General features: G+C 44.8%; 1 protein-coding gene across 2 annotated transcripts in view; it reads left to right on the plus strand.

Moving 5' to 3' along the window:
• vps13c (vacuolar protein sorting 13 homolog C) overlaps positions 1 to 8837 on the plus strand; it is a 339126-nt gene extending 330289 nt beyond the window's left edge. For both annotated transcript variants that reach the window (XM_085972079.1, XM_085972080.1), the window contains 4 exons: positions 3392 to 3483; positions 4370 to 4490; positions 5445 to 5534; positions 8427 to 8837. In XM_085972079.1, coding sequence (XP_085828205.1) covers positions 3392 to 3483; positions 4370 to 4490; positions 5445 to 5534; positions 8427 to 8516 — 393 coding nt within the window. In that variant the 3' untranslated portion in view covers positions 8517 to 8837. The remainder of the gene's footprint in view (positions 1 to 3391; positions 3484 to 4369; positions 4491 to 5444; positions 5535 to 8426) is intronic.
• The last annotated feature ends 12142 nt before the right edge of the window (positions 8838 to 20979 follow it).

A 20979-nucleotide genomic window follows, 5' to 3' on the forward strand; every position in this document is an offset into this window, starting at 1 on the left:
CCCTCCACTTCGCCTAAACTTGAGCTCATCCAAAACTCTGCCCATATCCAACCCTGCACCAAGTCCCATTCACCCATCACCCATATCCAACCCTGCGCCAAGTCCCATTCACCCATCACCCATATCCAACCCTGCACCAAGTCCCATTCACCCATCACCCATATCCAACCCTGCGCCAAGTCCCATTCACCCATCACCCATATCCAACCCTGCACCAAGTCCCATTCACCCATCACCCATATCCAACCCTGCACCAAGTCCCATTCACCCATCACCCATATCCAACCCTGCGCCAAGTCCCATTCACCCATCACCCATATCCAATCCTGCACCAAGTCCCATCACCCATATCCAACCCTGCGCCAAGTCCCATTCGCCCATCACCCATATCCAACCCTGCACCAAGTCCCATTCACCCATCACCCATATCCAATCCTGCACCAAGTCCCATCACCCATATCCAACCCTGCGCCAAGTCCCATTCACCCATCACCCATATCCAACCCTGCGCCAAGTCCCATTCACCCATCACCCATATCCAACCCTGCGCCAAGTCCCATTCACCCATCACCCATATCCAACCCTGCGCCAAGTCCCATTCACCCATCACCCATATCCAACCCTGCACCAAGTCCCATTCACCCATCACCCATATCCAATCCTGCACCAAGTCCCATTCACCCATCACCCATATCCAACCCTGCACCAAGTCCCATTCACCCATATCCAACCCTGCACCAAGTCCCATTCACCCATCACCCATATCCTTCTTATCTGCATGGGCTCCCGGTCCTCCAATACCACCAATTCAAAATTATCTTCCTCATTTTTAAAGCCCTTCATGACCTCACCCCTTCCTATCTCTGTAATCTCATGTAGCCCTACAACTCCTTTTCCCCCAGATCTCCACTTCGGCCTGATTTTCATCACTCCTTCAGCTGCCTGGGCCCTAAACTTTGGAATTCCCTCCCTAAACCCCTCTGCCCCTCTACCTCTCTCCTCCTTTAAGGTGCGCCTTAAAACCTTTCTCTTTGACCAAGCATCACCTGTCCTAATATCTCTCTATTTGACTCGGTGTCCGATTTTGTGTTTACGCTCTTGTGAAGCGCCTTGGGATGTTTTTACTACATTAAAGGCACTATATAAATGCAAGTTGTTGTTGTTGTGTATCCCTCTCTCCTGTTGACCCACCAGTAGCGGTTGTGTTTCCACCTTCGAGGCTCCAAGCTCTGGAATTCTCTGCCTGAACCCCTCCGCCTTTCCTTCAAGACCCTCCTTAAAGCTCACCTTTGTGACCAAGTTTTTGGTCAGCCTTCCTAATGGTCACCTCTTCTGTCTCGACATCGAATTTTGTCTCATCGCTCCTCTGTGAAGTGCCAATATAAATGCAAGTTGTTGTCTCTCTATCTCTGCAGCAATCTGTCTGGAATTCTAGGTTTGTGTTTTTTTGTCTTTGTTAATGTCTGATTGCTCTGTCCTGGTTTCTTTCACTATCTGTCCTGTTTTCATCCATCCCCCCTGCCCTCCCCAAACACCCATTTTTTTTCATGCCATGGAAAGGTAGAGTAACACGCCATATATAATGATGAAGAAAGAGGCTGAGTATCTGGACTAAGTTTCTATCCCATTCATGACTTGAGCTGTTCAGGTGCAAGATTCCATCCCAATAATGGTTGTGAGCCTGTTCCATATACTTACCTGTGAGGCAACCTATTGATGGGATAAGACCCTACAATTCTCCTTACAAACCTGAATTCTGCCCCTCTAACTCCCAGACTCTACTGACGTCTCTCTAGCTTCCTGGTCTCTTGCTCGCCAATTGTTTAGTGTGAAACAGACTCGGCAAATTGAATTACCAGCCCAAAGATGGAAATCAAATGTCCCCTTCTCCGTGGAGTTACCCCATAAGGAGCTGCAACTTCCCAGAGAGGGGGGAAACTTGATTTTGAACTCGCACTCTGACTGTTCCATGTGCTTTTTCCCAATCGGAAAGCAACAGATCGACGGCCAGGGGGACACGGGCAGGAGACTGATGCTTGCAGGATCTGGCATTAAATATTCTTCAATTCTGCTACAACCAAAATTGACTATCTCATTGTGTTCGGGCTACACTTGTATATTACAGGATTAGATTGCCCTGTCTATTAAAGGAAAATAGAAAGAAATGAGGCTGAAGATTTAGTTGAATAGTGTGGTAAAATCAAACCCTTTGAGTGCTGTGTGTACCCTTTGCAGCTTTCAAAATGCATTTTCTGTCCTGAAATATAATTTGTGAAATTTAAATTTACTGTAGGACCACAGAAAGCAGAAAATGTTGATGTATGAGAACACTTTATATTTAAATTCTGGCGTAGACTCTGGGCAGAATTGAATGGGTAGCAAATGGCCATATTTAAATTAAGTTTAAAGTAAATGACTGATGATTCAGATTGTAATCTACCTTTAATTTGATATGTGGGAGCTTGCTGTGTGTAAATTGGCTGCTGCATTTCCTACATTACAACAGGAACCACACTTCAGAAGTACTTCATTGGCTGTAAAGCACTTCGGGACATCCTGAGGTTGTGAAAGGTGCTATAGAAATGCAAGTTCTTTTGTTTCTTTGATATAATTTCCTCTCTTTTTTGTGTTTTATATATTGGTGGGAGAAATATTATAATTGGGTGCCCCTCAAAATTAAAGCACTGCTTCTTTGTGTATCCTTTTAATATAAATTTCAGTCAAGTTCAGAACTGGTAAAGAGGCCCTTCGGAGGGGTTTATTTTAGTGACCTGAGCTTCTGTGGGGACTACAGAGAAGCTTCAGGTGATATTTAGAGAAAGAACAGGAAACTTGTAACCAGATTTTGCCATTAAATGCTTTTGCTGTGGCTAATTTTTGATTAAATGCCGATTTAAATCCTTGCATGTTCTATTTTGGGACAGCAGATTTGAGAAGCAGGAGTGAAATATTTGAAAATCTCGTATATTCGGATGCATTCTGCAGACTTCTGCCAATTGTGTTCTGAACTAGTTAGCAGATGTTGCATAAAAGAAATTTGAGATGCGAGCCATCAGTATTTTACCCCTCAGTCTACACACGGTGCCTCCTCACACTGAACATGGCTGACAGCAGGACCTGGTGGAGATGGCGTCTCTGCCGTTATTATGTGACTCTGATGGTTTGATACACTGCACCAAACTGCTACAACTTAACGATTAGCATTTCACACCCACATCCAACATGGTTCTGCTGGTCGGGCCACCAGCAGCCAGAGCTAAGAAGTTAACCATTCTGCCAGAAGATTGGTGATTACACATGGTGGGATTGAGTAGGCATAACGTGTTTAAATTCTATACTTTGATTAAAGGTCACTAGAGAAAATAACAGTTGCAGCTTAATTTTATTACAGAAATTGGAGATTCAGAAGTTTGAAGGAGAGAACTACCGTATTCATTGTCCTTTGTATGGAAGGAGAAACGGCAATCTGCTAATCACAAACAGGTACATGAACAGAATCAGCAATTTTACTTAATCAGTTCAAAAAAGGCATCTCTCTCAAACATAACTGTTCCATCACAATTTTTCTCTAACATGATGGTGCACACTGTAACAAGTACTACATAGAATGTACAGCACCGAAACAGGCCATTCGGCCCAACTGGTCCATGCCGGTGTTTATAGACCAGTTGGGCCGAATGGCCTGTTTCGTTGCTGGCACTGAGTAACCAATCACTGGAGAGTGGGTGGGTAGCCAGGCTGTAAAGGCAGGGTGCAGGAAGCGATGCCACATTACCAGCAACTTTACTGCACCCAGCAGCAGCAGAGAGGCGCAAACTACTGAAATTCAGTCATTAAATATGCAGAAATCCAAAAGCTATCGGGGCTCAAGGCCAGGCTGAGCGATCTTTGCTGTGGGGACAGTGCAGAAGGCGAGCGCAGGCCCCCGGGAGAGGGGATGTGCCTGCAGTTTGAGTTTTAAAAAATCAGGATGGGTGAATTTATTGGTGGGTTTAAACAAAAATAATCAATAATTTCTAGTGTTTATTATGATATAAAATTGAAAAATATTGCAAACGATTTGGTTGGTTTTGTGGTGATTGCCAGTTAGGCATTGGTAGCTTTGCAATGAATGGAAATTTTTCTAAGGACATTTAGCGACATTTTTGTTTAAATGGTGTGCGATTTCTTTTAATCAATAGGGCAGCTGAGGCCATCAGGAGTTGTGGAAGGTTTCCCATGCTACGTGTGTGAGCCAAGTGTGCACCAACTTAATTATTTAGATTCTTAGTTTACTATTGACTGGTGTACGGAAATAAAAACCTGTTTTAATCCTGCACTGTACACACAAATTGACCCCTCCTTTTGTTTTCATATTTGGTCCTTTTAGGAGGGTGGTGTGTGTGTCTGATGAGATTCTCGGCCATCTTGGTAGTGACTGGAATTACTCATTTGAAGAATTTCTTCAACCACCAACTTTAGAAGGCAGTGTGCTGAGCCTGTATATCAAGGTACACTGTGGGATACTCGAACTGCATCTGGGCATTGACGGTTTACTGAAGTATGATGAAAGTGTGAATTAACATCCCATGCAGGATTACGCTTTGCTGACTGAGAAACACAAAATGGATTTTTAATTACTATAATAATCAAAGGACATTATCTTGTTATATAAAACAAGCTACGTATTTCTCTCCAGTCCAGTATCTCGCAATCAAAACTGTTCTTGCACTGCCTTGTGAATTGTTATGTAGTCGGGAGCTTTCACCATAAACAGGGAAACCTTTAGTCACAAGACTTTAAAAATTCCCTCACAGAACACCATGAGTACATAGCAGAATGTAAACACAGTTTGGCTGTTTGAGTGGATCATCAAAGTAGTCGCTAGAAAAATAATCCGCGCCTAGAATGTGCTCAACATTTAGCCCAATCTTGACTTTACAAACACTTTGCAGCCGATGGCTCCTCAATGCAATATCAGAGTCGCAGATGTGTGGAGCTCCCAGCATAGTTTTGCTAATGTCCAGAATGTGGATTGTAAAACAAACAAATTCAACACCTTGGAACATTAAACATTGTTGGGTAGGAATCGGAGAATGTGGGAGGGAGAAAACTCAACCATGTCAGTGTGGGGAAGAGCAGAAGCCGGTATGTTTTGTTGTGTGGAGAAAGGGAAGGTCTCGCCAAGTTCCTCTCACTTGCCCCCCCCCTATCTGCCGGTTTTAGAGCAGCAGTGGAGAAGGCCTGGGATCTGGCATAGCCGGGGGAGGGGTGGGCTCCAGCCGGCGCGGGGTGGGGGAGGGGGGGGGGGTCACCAGTCAGGTGGGGGTCGTGTCGTTACACTTTAAAATAAAGTGTAGAAATATTGTTCGCAGAAGCTTTTTGGGAGAATTATTCAACTAAAGTGAAAGCCAAAGAGACATTGACTTGAGCAATGAAAAGATGACACGTGTTTTTTTTTACAGGATCAACCATTAATAGGTTTTTCGTGCCCAAAAAGTGGGACTGAAGGTTTTGTGAGAAAAGTGACTCTTCAAAATGAGAATATGGCTAAGGTAAATATTTTTGACTAAACAAGAATGGGGCATTTTAAGCTAACATGATTTTCTGGGGGACATTTCTTTATTAAAAATGGTACGTGTATACTTCCTGTCTACAAAACCTTACTTTTCCTCTTGTCATGTTTTTGTTACATTTTGTCTTAGTTTTTTTGTTATAAATCCCCATGTCGACATCTAAACTGGAAACGGCCTGTGTAAACTTAGCGTGCTATAATTACACCCTCCCACCACTGTAGTGCTTCAGTTTTGTGTCTCCCAGCTCCTCCACCTGTATTGCAGATCAACATCTAGGTTGCTTCCCAAATTGTCTCAAGTTTTTCCTGTTTAACTAAAAATAATAATTCCTACAGTTTTTCCTGTTTCTCTGTCATTTGTGGCGAGGTATTAAAGAAACTTTATTTTAAACTAATCTTAAATGAAGTAACAATATCTGCATGGTTCCGGTGATTGACCTACAGAATAGATTGCCGTGTGGTACAGCAATATTTGACTCGCTGAGGCATTGTCTCGATTCCTGATTTACCAGAGTTCACATCATCATAATAGTTACAGCGCAGAAGAGGCCATTCAGCCCGTCGAGGCTTTGCTGGTGCTGGTTCTTCAACTGGAGCTATCTGCTCTCAATTCCATTTCTCTGCCCTTTGCCCCCTTTATATTATTTTCCAGATATTTATTCCGTTCCCTTTTTTCTATGATGTTACAGGCTCTGCCTCAATGGCCACTTCTTGTAAAGCATTCCATGTTCGAATAACCCTCAGTTTAAAAAAAAAAAATAATAATACACCACGTCCTCTTTCAGTTTTCAGGGGATGATCGTGAATTTACCCTCCCTTGTTACAGATTTGCCAACCAGTGGAACTGATCTTTCGCTAGTTACCCCCTCAAATCCTTCCATATCTCCATTAGCTTTCTGTGTTCCAGTGGAGAAAAGCCCGAGTTTTTCAAGCCTTGCTTAACTGAAGCCCCTCATTTGTAGTTTGATTCTAGTGACGTTTTGCTGTATTGTTTTCTTGACACTGATATCCTTCTGATTCAAGGTGTCCAGACTGTCTTGTACAAATTCAACACTGCCTACTTTTTGTATTTGGCGCCTCCTACATCATTTGGTGTTTTTTTTTAAATGACCCTTTGGTACCTGCACTGCCTTTAAAAGCATCTACGCCCATATTTCTGTCACTCTTAAGAATTTTACTATTTAGGATACATTTCCTGTCACCGATTTTTCCCAAAATATACTACAGGAAACTCTCGTTTAAATGGCACCTAAATATCCGGAATTCTCTCTTAACCGGCAAAATTCATACTCCGAAAACAACACCTCAATAACTGGAAATGTTGCCGAGTCCGAGTCTCCCGCGGTGGCCGAGTTAGTCAGTGGGGGTAGTTCTCCAAACTGCCACTACTCGGCTTCTTGGCGCTGTCGGAAGTCCGACACCTCAATAACAGTACAGTACTGTATACAGTCGTTTACTGTGTAAGTTTTGTTTTACTGTTAAGTAATTAGAGTTGTGGATTACCCTCAACTGGCAGTACTGTACTTAATCAAGCATCTTCCACCATCCATTTAACACAACATTCTGTAGGTGAGTACCCAATTACTGTATACTGCACATTTCTTGATTTTTTAAATTTTTGGTTGTTAAAAATAGCCTCGGTAGATAACCCTCTCCGTCATCCGGAATTTTTAATCAACTGGCACCATCTTGGTGCCGGATGCCAGAGTTTCCTGTACTTACATTTGCCTATATTGAACTGCATCTGTCGCCTACCTGCCCACTCCCTTAACCTATGTCCTCCTGCAATCTTCTATAGCTGCTAGTTTGGTGGTATCAGCAAACTCCTTTTTGCACTGAGTGTCTTCCGAGGTGGGCTCGGGAGCCGCAAGCCTACATTTCGTTGTACTGCACTTGTGCACTAACAATGACAATAAAGTTGATTATTATTATTATTATTATTATAGAGGTCCCAAATAGTTTGAAGATGTCGACTATTGCAGTTCCTTTGAGCAACAGCTTGTAATGTGTGGTAGCAGCACTGGGTGGTATTTTCACAAATATATCAATCATGTCATTTTTATTTTCACTACTGTGACACACCACTGGCAGTGACTGTGAAAATAACAAGAACACCGATTTATCATCAGTTTTCTTAATCGTTAATTTTGGACCAGACCTTTTTTAATTAGATGTTATTTTAAACTTTAAAAATCGCATGTAATTCTTCCATGTCATTTTACAAAAATTTCTGGGGATGTGGGTGAAGCTGGCAAGGTAATTTATTGCCCATCCCCAGTTGCCCTGAGAAAGGTGGTGATGGAGCATCTCCTTGAACCACTCTAGTCCTTTATAGTGATGGTGCGCCCACCATGGTGTTAGGTAGGGAATTCCAGCATATTGACGCAGTGATGGAACCAAGTCAGGATGGTGTGTGACCTGGAGGGGAACTTGGAAGTGATGATGTTCCCACAACATTTCTGCTTTGTCCTTCTGGGTGGTGGAGGTCACAGGGGAGGTGCCATTGATATAACCTTGCTGAGTTGCTGCAGTGTGTCCTGTGGATTGTACACACTGCATCCATTGGGCACTGGTGGGAAGAGGTGGATATTGAGGTAAAAATATTGACAGAAAATCTGGGGAATGTAACTGTGATTGAAAAGTGCACGATTCGATACCTGCAGAATTATAAATTTCTACCGAAAAAATTTAATTTGTAAAACAACGTTCAAACTGTGCCTACGTGAATCTTTTAAATATTGGATTTCAGATCCAATACCCATTAAACTTCAGTGACTTTAACCATGCAGCGGTGAGTTTGGTGAACTTGATACTTGAGCTTCTATAGTTCATCGATAACCTGAATATGATGTTTGTCAATGTTCTGTTCCAGAGGATAATCAGTGGTCTTGAAGAAGCTCAGACAGCGAGGCAGCAGCAACAGCTGGTGAAACGCAAGTCGCTGAGGTTTGCTAAGCCCTGATGTTTTATGTCTTGTTGCCCCGTTGCACCAAATTAATGTCCAGTTTTTGCTTTTCTATGAAACTGTAATTTGCACCGCAACTATGTATTGTCTTACTCTGATGAACTGTGGATCTTAGGAATTCTGTGGTATGAAGTATTTTTTCTATGCACAAGAATAGATGGGCTGGTACTGAAATCAATGTGTATCTTGTATCTGAATGTTGATGGCTTCAGTTAATATCCTGAAGATGCTATTTTTGCACTAAATCTTCCATATAGATGTTAAATATAAATTCATGCATAATATGAGTTGAAAATAAAATAACCCAGGGGACTTGGATTGTGTGTTTTAATCTGGTCTCTAACACACCACTATGACAAGCTGCACAAATAGTTAAGGATAACCATTCTGATCCTATTCAGGACGGTGAATCGTACTGTCGAAATTGCTCCAGAGAATCTTGGGCTGTCTTTGAAAAATGCATCATTTTAAAGATTCTTTGAAGTTCACATTTGAACTTTTCAGTCATATCGGATCAATTCTAGATATAATTAAAGGTTTTGTGTATAGCGCGTCTCCTGCACGTGTCCAACCCAGAGGGGCAGCATCATCTGTTACAATTTTCTGATTGGCTTAGTTCACCACTCTGTTCAATTGGTCATGTGGATTTGCTGAACTATCGCTCAGGTGCAGAAAGCTACCTCCACCAGTTATAAACAAAAGGCCGTACAAAGCCAGATTTCTACACAAACCACTCGAAACACAAAACAGTTTTCTGAAGCTGCTTTCATCTGCCATTTTCTTTTTTATAACACAAAAAGTCACCAACCCTGCCAACAAAATTCGTTATTTAAAAGGTAGAAATTCCTGTAAGAATTCCCTCCCCCACTCAGCCCTCTGGGACTTGGAGCTCGAGTTCTATTTCAGTGCCAGAGTTGGAAATTTCTCCTGGGCCTTGGGTGTTGCACATTTCTTGCTCCTGTTGACTAACTGTGTGTGTGAGATATATCTGGAGAGTTGTAGTTTTCACACTATTTCTATGAAATGGCAACACTCGGCATTGCAATACTACGCCCCACTGTACCATGTCCCACAACAACCAGGCAGAAACTTTACAAATAACAGTGAGGCTTGAGAGGCTGAAAAAGAACATCAAAAATAAGATTTTTGTTCAGCATATCATACAATTTAAACCGTCAAATAAAATTTTGAGCTGACAATGTTTCTGACTGGACAGTGGAGAGAAACCTCCGACACCGCGCTCCCCAACAAGAACTACAAGTCCACCCTGGGAAGCAAGCGGCATGGGGAAATCCTCCCACCATGCGCTATAACTTGCACTTTACACTTGGTGCACAGGCACGATGAGCCAAATAGCCCCCTCCTGTGCTGTATGATTCTATAAAGTGCCCAATAGCGCTTCGCAATGGGGAGGGAGAGGAGTTTGGACAACAAGCAACAATTGGGAGAAGAGTTAAGGGAGGTGATCAGTGGTGAAAGTCAAGAGTTGGGTCTTCCAGTTCAGGCTTTTTCCTAACATTTCTAGCCAATGTTCACGGCTAGGTGGCAGTTACTAGAAGTAGAAACTGAAGCTTTTGGTTTAATTCTCTGCCGTGAATGGTTTAACATTGCCCCGGATTAACAATTAGCCCCTAATGCTCATTCGCGAATGGGCGGGAACCCCACGTGCTCGCCTGTCGCCCGACCTAGAAGGTGGAAATTAACATCAACCCGAGGCATGGCGGCTAAACTACTTCTTGAAATTTATTTACTGATGCAATAAGTGAGCCAAAAGACACGGCAAGATACCAAAGCAGCACAGTACAATAGATCGGGAATCAATGTTACAAGTAACATTTTCAGAAAACCACTTTTGACAACCAGCATATCCTTTGGATGGAGCGGTCGGATTCTCTTTCTTGTAGACCATGATGAGATATTGCATGTGGGCGACAGGAGTTCAGGTTCTCCCACAGTGTTTGTTGCACTGATACCAGAGCTAGAGACTGCAGGAGAATTGCGTTTCCTACATTGCAATAGCGACTACACTTCAAAACGACTTCAGTGGCTGTAAAGGTCATGAAAAGTGAAATAAATACGAGTCTTTTTAGCAGAGAGAATAAAAGTGAAGAAAAACAGGAGGAGGGAGGAGTGGAAGTGAATTAGGTTTAGATAATACAATACCCCGGAGAAGGAGGGAATTGAAGGCTATGGTGAGTAAATGGCGTTATCTCTGGAAAAAGGGATGCTTTGTTTTTCTGTTCCGAAAAATTCTTATGTTCTTATGTAATGGTGAAGAAAAAAATATTATTTTAAATGTAATAATCTTTAAAAGATATGCAAATAATTTACAAAGTTTAATCATAGAAACATAGATACATAGAAGATAGGAGCAGGAGTAGGCCATTCGGCCCTTCGAGCCTGCTCCGCCATTCAATGAGATCATGGCTGATCATCCAAATTCAGTACCCTGTCCCTGCCTTCTCCCCATATCCCTTGATCCCTTTAGCCTTAAGAAATATATCCAACTCTTTCTTGAATATATTTAATGAACTGGCCTCCACCGCCCTCTGTGGCAGAGAATTCCACAGGTTCACCACTCTCTGGGTGAAGAAGTTCCTCCTCATGTCAGTCCTAAATGGCTTACCCCTTATCCTTAGACTATGACCCCTGGTTCTGGACTCCCCAGCCATCCAAAACATCCTTCCTGCATGTAGTCTGTCCAGACCTGACAGAATTTTATAGGTTTGAATGAGATCCCCTCTCAATCTTCTAAACTACAGTGAGTATAAGCCCAATCGACACAATCTCTCCTCATACGTCATTCCTGCCATCCCAGGTATCAGCCTGGTGAATCTTCACTGCACTCCCTCCATGGCAAGAACGTCCTTCCTCAGGTAAGGTGACCAAAACTGCACACAATACTCAAGGTGCGGTCTCACCAAGGCCCTGTACAACTGTAGCAATACACCCTTGTTCCTGTACTCGAACCCTCTTGCTACGAAGGCCAGCATACCATTTGCCTTCTTAACCGCCTGCTGCACCTGCATGCTTACCTTCAGCGACTGGTGCACAATAACACCCAGGTCTCTCTGCACTTCCCCTTCTCCCAATCTATTGCCATTCAAATAATAATCTGCCTTCCTGTTTTTGCCACCAAAGTGGATAACCTCACATTTATCCACATTATAGTGCATTTGCCATGTTTCTGCCCAATCACCCAATCTGTCCAAATCGTACTGGAGTTTCACGACATCCTCCTCACAGCATACCCTCCCACCCAGCTTTGTGTCGTCTGCAAATTTGGAGATATTACATCCAATTCCCTCGTCCAGATCATTAATATATATTGTGAACAGCTGGGGTCCTAGGACCGATCCTTGCGGTACCCCACTAGTCACTGCCTGCCACTCGGAAAACGACCTGTTTATTCCAACTCTTTGCTTTCTGTCCACCAACCAGTTCTCTATCCAAGTCAATACCTTGCCCCCAATCCCATGTGCCTTAATTTTGCACGCTAATCTCTTATGCGGGACCTTATCGAAAGCCTTCTGAAAGTCCAAATACACCACATCCACTGGTTCTCCCTTATCTATTTTACCAGTTACATCCTCAAAAAATTCCAGTAGATTAGTCAAGCATGATTTACCTTTTGTAAATCCATGTTGACTTTGTCCGATCCTGTCACTGCTTTCCAAGTGCTCTGCTATTACATCTTTTATAATAGACTCCAGCATTTTCCCCACTACCGATGTCAGGCTATAATTCCCCGCTTTTTCTCTACCACCTTTTTTGAATAGTGGGGTAACATTAGCTACCCTCCAATCCATGGGTACCGTTCCAGAGTCGATCGAGTTCTGGAAGATGACTAGCAATGCATCTACTTTCTCTAGGGCCAGTTCCTTAAGTACCCTGGGATGTAGACCATCAGGCCCTGGGGATTTATCAGCCTTCAGTCCCATCAATTTTCCTAACACCATTTGTTAAGTATGTGTATTGTATTGAACAATTAACACAAAGACTTAAACGTATAACTCAAACAGGTCTTTACTGGTTGGAGGTAGGGACTCCACTGAATACAAGATTACTGCACAGTGCTTATATACCGGTGTGTTCACCCCCGGTATTACGTCTACAGCAGCCTGAGAAAGTAGTACATCTCTTAAGGTGGAACAGGCTTAAGCTCTCTTAAGGTGGAACAGGTTACATACACAACACTCCTCCCTTCTTAGCTTTATAGTCATCCCCCCATTTAACATAACGTAATAACATATATACATATATAACTTCATGTTTAACGTAACATATCACAGATTCAGTCTCTGCGGAAAACAGTTCACAGATTCAATCTCTGTGGTGTAGTCGGTTCACGTTACTCATTCAATAGTCCTTTCATGGATTTAACAGCTTGAACTTCCGAACTGATTTGGCTCCGTTCGGAGGGACCACGTGTGTGATCTGGTAGAGGTAATAATGGTTCAGATGGGTCATCTTCTGTTTCGACTTTTCCTTTTCTGCTTCTTGGAGACTCTCTGGGCTCCACTGTCAGCTGCCAGCTGCATGCGCAGTTCCTCCTTCTCTTCCTCCTTTTTCCGTAGTAGAGCCACCTTCTCCCGATGTTCCGTAGACTTTCGGTGCTCCTCCATGATTTCTGTATGGTGGGAGTCGAAGTTACAAGTTGGGCAGGACAGGACATAGTAATATTCGGTGTCGTCCTGATCTAGGCCAGCGAGAGGGTCTTCTATTTCCTCCATACCCAGCTGGGCGTTAGCCAGCTTTTGTTCCAAGTCCAGACATCTTTCCTGAAGAGACTTCTTCATGCGTACCTCTTCATCCAGCTTTTTCTGGGCTTTCAGCAAGTCGTTTACTAATGACCTCATTTGAGATTTTACTACTTCAACTTCTTTTGGAGATTGATTGATCGGACTATTCAATCCCTCTACCGGAGCAGCTGTTTCAGCGGTCTGTTGTTCTACGTTGACGTGAGTCAGTGTACTTTTGGCATCCAAGGGCTGCTCTGTTGCAGTCATCTCAGTCTGTGTTGCCACATCAGCCATCTCAATGACTTTTGAGAGCTCCGAACCCTTTTCCTTTGAAGATCGCAGCTCGTGTTCAAGTTTTTCCCATTTCAGAGTCTTGTCCCTCAGCATATGAAGGAGTTGGCTGACCGTTAACTCTTCTGACACCAGATTATGGCACGCACCTTCAGAACCTGAATCAGCTTTGATTCGTTCGGCCTCCTCGCGCAGATGGTTGGTGTGCTCCTGCTCCAGTTTCTCCATCAGTTGCTTCTGTTGCCTTTCCAGATTCTCCCACTCTGTAACAAAGAACTTTTTTATTTCATTCATCTCTTGCTCAAAACGGCAAATCATTTGTTCTAATTGCTGTTGTAGTTTGAAATGGAGTTGAGTTCGAGCCCAGTGTCCCTCAAAAATGTGCATATCAGTAGATTTGACAGACTCAGAATTCTCTGTTAAACTATGTTGTTGTTGCTCAGTGGAATTCTGTGCTGAAACTTTGTCTTTTGCACATGGGTTGGTCTTACCATCATCAGTTCTAGAGTCTGGGCTGATTATCTGCACCGAGTTCTCACTCTTTATGGCTTTTAGCGAATGCCAGTCCATATTTATGTTTCTAAACCACTCCCGGCCTAGTAGTGGTGGACCTCCCTCCGGTAGCACATATAAGTCCATTATTTGACTTCCTTCGCCCTTGTTGGCCACTGCAACCTTTATTGTCCCGATGGGGTACACTCTCTGCCCCGTGTAGGTTGTCAATATAATCTCCGTATCCTGTAGGGGAATATGTTGGAATAACCTTCTGTAATCTTTCTTATTCATGACCGACAATGCCGATCCAGTGTCCAATTCCATTTTTACTTGGACTCCTTCTATCTGAAGAGTAACCCAAATTGTCTGGAGGTCTGCACCCTTACCAGCGTTGAGTACTCTTAAGCTAGCCAGTTCATTACAGCTTAAGCTAGCCAGTTCATTACTGCTAGCGTCTGAATCGGACTCCTGTTCGGTCACCTTGTGTACCTTTGCGTATTTTCCTTGCGGTGACTTCTTGTTGCTGGTCTTCTTCCCTGACCTGCATACTCTAGCTATATGTCCAAGCCTACCACAAGTTCTACATTCTTGGTTTTTAAACCAACACTGGTTCTGATCATGCGTTGTCTTTCCACAACGATAACATTTGCCAGAACTCACACCCAATTTGTGTGCACTGAGCTCCGGTGACCGTAGCTGCATTACTGCCGTGCCTCTCGCTGCGGCTTAGTGTGCTGCCGCCATAGTGACCGCCTTCTCAAGCGTCAGCTCATTCTCCTCGAGCAGTCGCTTTTGTGTATCCTGTTTAAATAAACCACACACAAATTTGTCTCGTAGTGCATCTGTCAGTCCCGTTCCAAACTGGCAATATTTCGCTAATTTACGCAATTCCAGCAAATATTCAGCATTGCTTTCATGCTGTAGCTGCCTTCTGTCGTAAAATTTAAATCGTTCCGCTAGCATCAGCGGCGTGGGGTTTAGATGATCTTTCAGGACAGTAACAATCTCATCGAACGTCTTATCCGCCGGTTCATCTGGTGATAACAGGTGTTTCAATTGCCCGTATGTCTTCGCACCCATTAAATTTAATAATGTTAGAGCTTTATCTTGGTCACGAATTTTATTGGCCTTACAATAATTTTTTACTCTTTCAACATATATGGCCCAATCTTCGAGGTCACTATCAAAGGTGCTAATATTCCCGTGTTTAGGCGTTGTAGATTTGCAATTTCTCAGATTTTATTTTCTTTACTTGTTATCAAAGATGGCGGCTTCCCGCTCTTGCCGTCGTCCTCCGCCCACAAAATGGCGGTTTTCCCGCGCTTGGCGGTCTTCACCCGTCCCCCGACGCCGTCTCCCTTCAGCCCCCGAGTGCGGCCCTTATCTTCTGTGCGATCGATAGCCCGCGCTGTGCACCGCGGCTCTCGCACCTTGAGCTTCTGCAGCCGCCGCGCCTTTCAGTCCGAGTGCGGCCCTTATCTTTGGTCCCGATCGCTGGCCCGCGCTGCGCCTCGCACTTGAAGCGGCTCCCGGCCTCTGGCTCACCCGCTCGCGCGGCTCTTGCTCGCTCCCTCCCGGGCTTTGGCTTACCCGCTCGCGCGTTTCACCGCGGCTCTTATCGGGGATTGCGATCGCCCTTATCTTCTCCAACTTCCCCAGCCCTGTCTTTGCAGCCAACGCTGCACGGCTTACCCCACCACCTAGGTTGAACAAGGAAACTGCAGAAAGACTTCTGTCAGTCGCTGGAAGCTGTCAGGATGGCTGCTGCACTCCAGTGCTCAGTCGCTGATGGAGGCTTCAGAGTCCTAAAGCCTGTCGCTTCTAGTGGGGTGGTGATGTTTGAAACCTCTCTTCAACTGCCGCAGGGTAAGAACCTGACTCGTCGCCAGTGTTAAGTATGTGTATTGTATTGAACAATTAACACAAAGACTTAAACGTATAACTCAAACAGGTCTTTACTGGTTGGAGGTAGGGACTACACTGAATACAAGATTACTGCACAGTGCTTATATACCGGTGTGTTCACCCCCGGTATTACGTCTACAGCAGCCTGAGAAAGTAGTACATCTCTTAAGGTGGAACAGGCTTAAGCTCTCTTAAGGTGGAACAGGTTACATACACAACACCATTTCCCTACAAATACTGATTTCTTTCAGTTCCTCCCTTTCATCAGACCCTATGTTCCCCGACATCTCTGGGAGGTTATTTGTGTCCTCCTTTGTGAAGACAGAACCAAAGTATGTATTTAGTTGGTCTGCCATTTCCTTGTTTCCCATTATAAATTCCCCTGATTCTGACTGTAAGGGACTTACGCTTGACTTCACCAATCTTTTTCTCTTCACATATCTATAAAAGCTTTTACAGTCAGTTTTTATGTTCCCTGAAAGCTTACTCTCATATTCTATTTTCCCTTTCTTAATGAATCCCTTTGTCCTCCTTTGTTGACTCCTAAACTGCTCCCAATCCTCAGGATTATTGCTTTTTCTAGCCAATTTATATGTCCTCTCCTTGGATCTTATGCTATCCCTAATTTCCCTTGTTAGCCACAGTTGAGTCACCTTTTTTGTTTTATTTTTATGCCAAACTGGGATGAACAAATTCTGTAGCTCATCCATTCGGCCTTTGAATGTTTGCCATTGCCTATCCACTGTCAACCCTTTGAGTGCCATTCCCCAATCAATCCTACCCAACTCGCTCCTCAGAGCATCGTAGTTTCCTTTATTTAAATTGAGTACCCTTGTCTCTGAGTCAACTACTTCATTCTCCATCTTAATGAAGAATTCGATCATATTATGATCGCTCCGACCCAAGGGGCCTTGTACAACAAGATTGCTAATTAATCCTTTCTCGTTACATAATACCCAGTCTAAGATGGCCTGATCTCTGGTTGGTTCTTCGACATAATGGTCCAGGAAACCATCCCGTAAACACTCCAGGAATTCCTCCTCCACAGTATTGTTACTAATTTGGTTGGCCCAATCTGTATGTAGATTAAAGTCACCCATGATGACTGCTGTGCCCTTATTGCACGCTTCTTTAATTTCCCTTTTAATGCCATCCCCAACCTCCGCCTTACTGTTTGGAGGTCTATATACCACTCCCACTAATGTTTTTTTCCCCTTAGTATTTCTCAATTCTACCCATACAGATTCCACATCATCAGAGCTAATATCCTTCATTACAATTGTGTTAATCCCCCTTTAACCAGTAATGCTACCCCACCTCCCTTTCCTTTTTGCCTATCTTTCCTGAATATCGAATACCCCTGGATGTTGAGTTCCCAGTCTTGGCCATCCTTGAGCCACGTTTCCGTAATCCCAACCAAATCATATCCGTTTACCTCTATTTGTGCAGCCAATTCATCCACCTTATTACAAATGCTCCTCGCATTAAGACACAAAGCCTTCAGGCTTGTTTTTTTAACGCTCTTAGAATTATTATTTACTGTGGCCATGTTTGATTTAAACCGTTGATTTCTCTGACTGCCACTTTTGTTTTTCTCATTCCTATCTTTTGCTTTTATCCCTGTTTTCCTTTCCTCTGTCTCCATGCTCAGGTTCCCAACCCCCTGCCATTTTAGTTTAAACCCCCCTGAACAGCACTCGCAAACACTCCCCCTAGGACATCACAAGTATATCAGCTGATACGCCCCCTTTTGCCAATCACCTTTGCTTACTGACCCTCCTGCCACTGGGAACAGTTTCTTCTCCTTATTTACTCTGTCTGCACCCCTCGTGATTTTGAACACTTCTATTAAATCTCCCCTTAACCTTCTCCGCTCTAAGGAGAACAACCCCAGCTTTTCCAGTCTCTCCATGTAACTGAAGTTCCTCATCCCTGGTACCATTCTAGTAAATCTCCTCTGCACCCTCTCCAATCTGAATCTGCTTCCACCACCCTTTCAGGCAGTGCATTCCAGATCATCATAACTCGCTGCGTAAAAACATTCTGATTATCCCCTGAGTTCTTCTGCCGATTATGTTAAATCTATGTCCTCTGGTTAATGACCCACCTGCCAGCAGAAACAGTTTTTCCTTTTGTACTCTCTCAAAACCCTTCATTAGCTTGAACACCTCTATTAAATCTCCCTTGACCTTCACTGCTTGAAGGAGAACAATCCCAGCTTGCCTAGTCTCTCCACATAACTGAAGTCCCATATCCCTGGTATCATTCCGGTAAATCTCCTCTGCACCCTCTCCAAGGCCTTGAGATCGAGATCCTTCCTGAAGTGTGGTGCCCAGAATTGGACACAATACTCCAGCTGAGCCCTAACCAGTGATTTATAAAGGTCTACAATAACTTTCTTGCTTTTGTACTCGATGCCTCCCTTTAGGAAGACAAGGATCCTGTATGCTTTCTCAATAGCCTTCTCTACGTGTGCTGCCGCCTTCAACTGTGTTTGTGAACCTCCAGGCCTCCTTGTTCTGTTATGTTACCCACCCTCAAGATGGCGATGTTGCTCATAAGCTCGAGAAACCGCACCTCATCTTTCTATTCGGCACTTTACAGCCTTCTGGACTTTACATCGAGTTCAACAATTTCAGACCATAACCTCGGCCCCTGTATTTCTTTATATTGTAGGAATGGCTAGATTCCCAACTAAAGGACTGAGGTCGAGTCAGTCTATCAAACAAACGATATTTAATACTATTGAACAGAGTTTAACACGAAAACACAGGAGAGTTGAATTACAGGTCTGTACGCTTTGCTAGGGCGGCTCCCTAGCCTGACGTCATCACATTTTCCCGCCGCTGGAGGGTCACGTGATCAATGTGATGACGTCATCACGTTTGGTCTCATTCTTAAAGGGACCGCGCTATGTACATGCAATTATGTGAACAAAGATACAGATTCATTCTGTAGCTAATAATTTGTTAAAGATAATTATGTACATTAGATCAAAGTCCCCTGGTGGCTCTGCCACATGCGCACCCCCCCCCCCCCCCAGAATTGTTTTTAACCGCAAAAGTCAGTCGACGAGGAGGCCTGACAAGCCTGTCAGAACGACTCCTGTATTCTTGGAGTGGACGTTGTTGAACAGCGGACGGGCTGGCGGATGGGAGCCTTCAGTCTGGCGTGGATGCAGCGGGAGGTCGACCACGGCGTGGCGGCTGTGCAGTCTCTACTGGCCGGTCGATGACCCGGTGTGCCGGTTTGAGACGGTTGATGGATATGTGGTCGGGTTTACCACCGATGTCGACGGAGAAACTTTTGTCGCCTGTCTTCAGTACGCGAAAAGGGCCTGTGTAAGGGGCTTTGAGCGGATCCCTATGGGCATCATGACGAATGAACACAGATTCAGCCGCCTTTAGCTCCGCTGGTACGTGTGAAGATGGAAGGCCATGATGCGAAGTTGGAATAGACGCAAAAACCTTGGCTGTTTCCCGGTGGTTGCTGAGTTGGTCGGCTGCGGACCATGACTCGGTTGGAAGCGGCAGAAAATCTCCCGGGATGCGGAGTGGCTGACCGTACACGAGCTCCGCAGCGGACGATTGCAGGTCCTCTTTGGGTGCCGTGCGAAGACCCAGCATGACCCACGGAAGCTTATCCACCCATCTGGCGCCTTGGAGGCTGGCCCTCAGCGATGCCTTTAACGATCTGTGGAAACGTTCGCACAAACCGTTTGCCTGCGGGGTGATAGGCCGTGGTGCGGTGTAGCTTGGTGCTGAGACCTTGGGCCACAGCGTTCCAGAGCTCAGGAGAACTGTGGACTGCGGTCTGAAGAAATGTACGCCGAAATGTGCGACCCACGAGGAGAGGAATGCCCTGGCGACATCGGCGGACGTAGTAGACGCCAAAGGAACCACCTCTGGCCACCTGGCAGTACGATTGACCATGGTGAGGATGTGTGTGAAACCCTGTGACGGTGGAAGCGGCCCGATGAGGTCCACGTTGACATGGTCGAATCGACGTTCTGGTACTGCGAACGTGGCCAATGGGGCCCTGATGTGCCGTTGCACCTTAGACTTTTGACAGACGACGCAGATGTTAGCCCAGTCGCGGATATCCTTATGCATTCCTCTCCAGACGAACTTAGCCAACATTAATTTTTGAGATGCTTTCACACCAGGATGCGAAAGCCCATGGATGGCGTCGAAAACTTTGCGGCGCCAGGCACCTGGAACTATCGGACAGGGATCTCCCATGGAGACATCACAGAGTAACGAGGTGCCTGCTGTGTGGAATTGCACATCAGCCAGTTGGAGGCTAGAGGTGTCGGTGTGTTTTGGGGTCGGATGCCTGATCGGTGGCCATGAGGGCATAATCGATGCTCAGCTGGACCGCCCGTACGGTTGCCGTTCAGTCCGTACGGGTGACCCTGAGCTTCCGGTTGCCTGTCACTTTAATTCTCCGCTTCACTCCCACTCTGATCTCTCTGTCCTCGGGCTATTGCATTGTTCCAATGAAGCTCAACGTAAGCTCGAGGAACAGCACCTCATCTTTCGATTGGGCACTTTACAGCCTGCCGGACTCAACATTGAGTTCAACAATTTCAGATAATTATCCCTGCCCCCATTTTTCATGCAGTATGATTTTTGCCATTCCCATTTGCAACATTTTATCTTTCCTGCCTCTTACAAAAGTACAGGATGTTCTTTCTATTTCTTCCTCCCCTCCTAACCACCACCCCCCCGCCCTCTCCCCCCCCCCCCCCCCCCCCCCCCGTCTCTGCACCTGCTTAATATCTGTTACATCTCCAGCTTTTTCCAGTTCTGATGAAGGGTCCCAGACCTGAAACGTTAACTCTGTTTCTCTCTCCACGGATGCTGCCTGGCCTGCTGAGTATTTCCAGCATTTTCTGTTGTTATACCAAGTTGTCCTTGCCAGCTACGTGTTGGATGTCTGTCGTGAACTCCGAGATGAAAGTGAGCTGTTGCTGCTGTCGAGCTGACCACGGTTCAGTGGTCTTGGCTATGACAAAGGTCAGTGGT

The sequence above is a fragment of the Somniosus microcephalus genome, chromosome 32 (assembly GCF_052327205.1).
Source record: "Somniosus microcephalus isolate GS21.2 chromosome 32, FLI_Smic_1.0, whole genome shotgun sequence".
Lineage (NCBI taxonomy): Eukaryota > Metazoa > Chordata > Chondrichthyes > Squaliformes > Somniosidae > Somniosus > Somniosus microcephalus.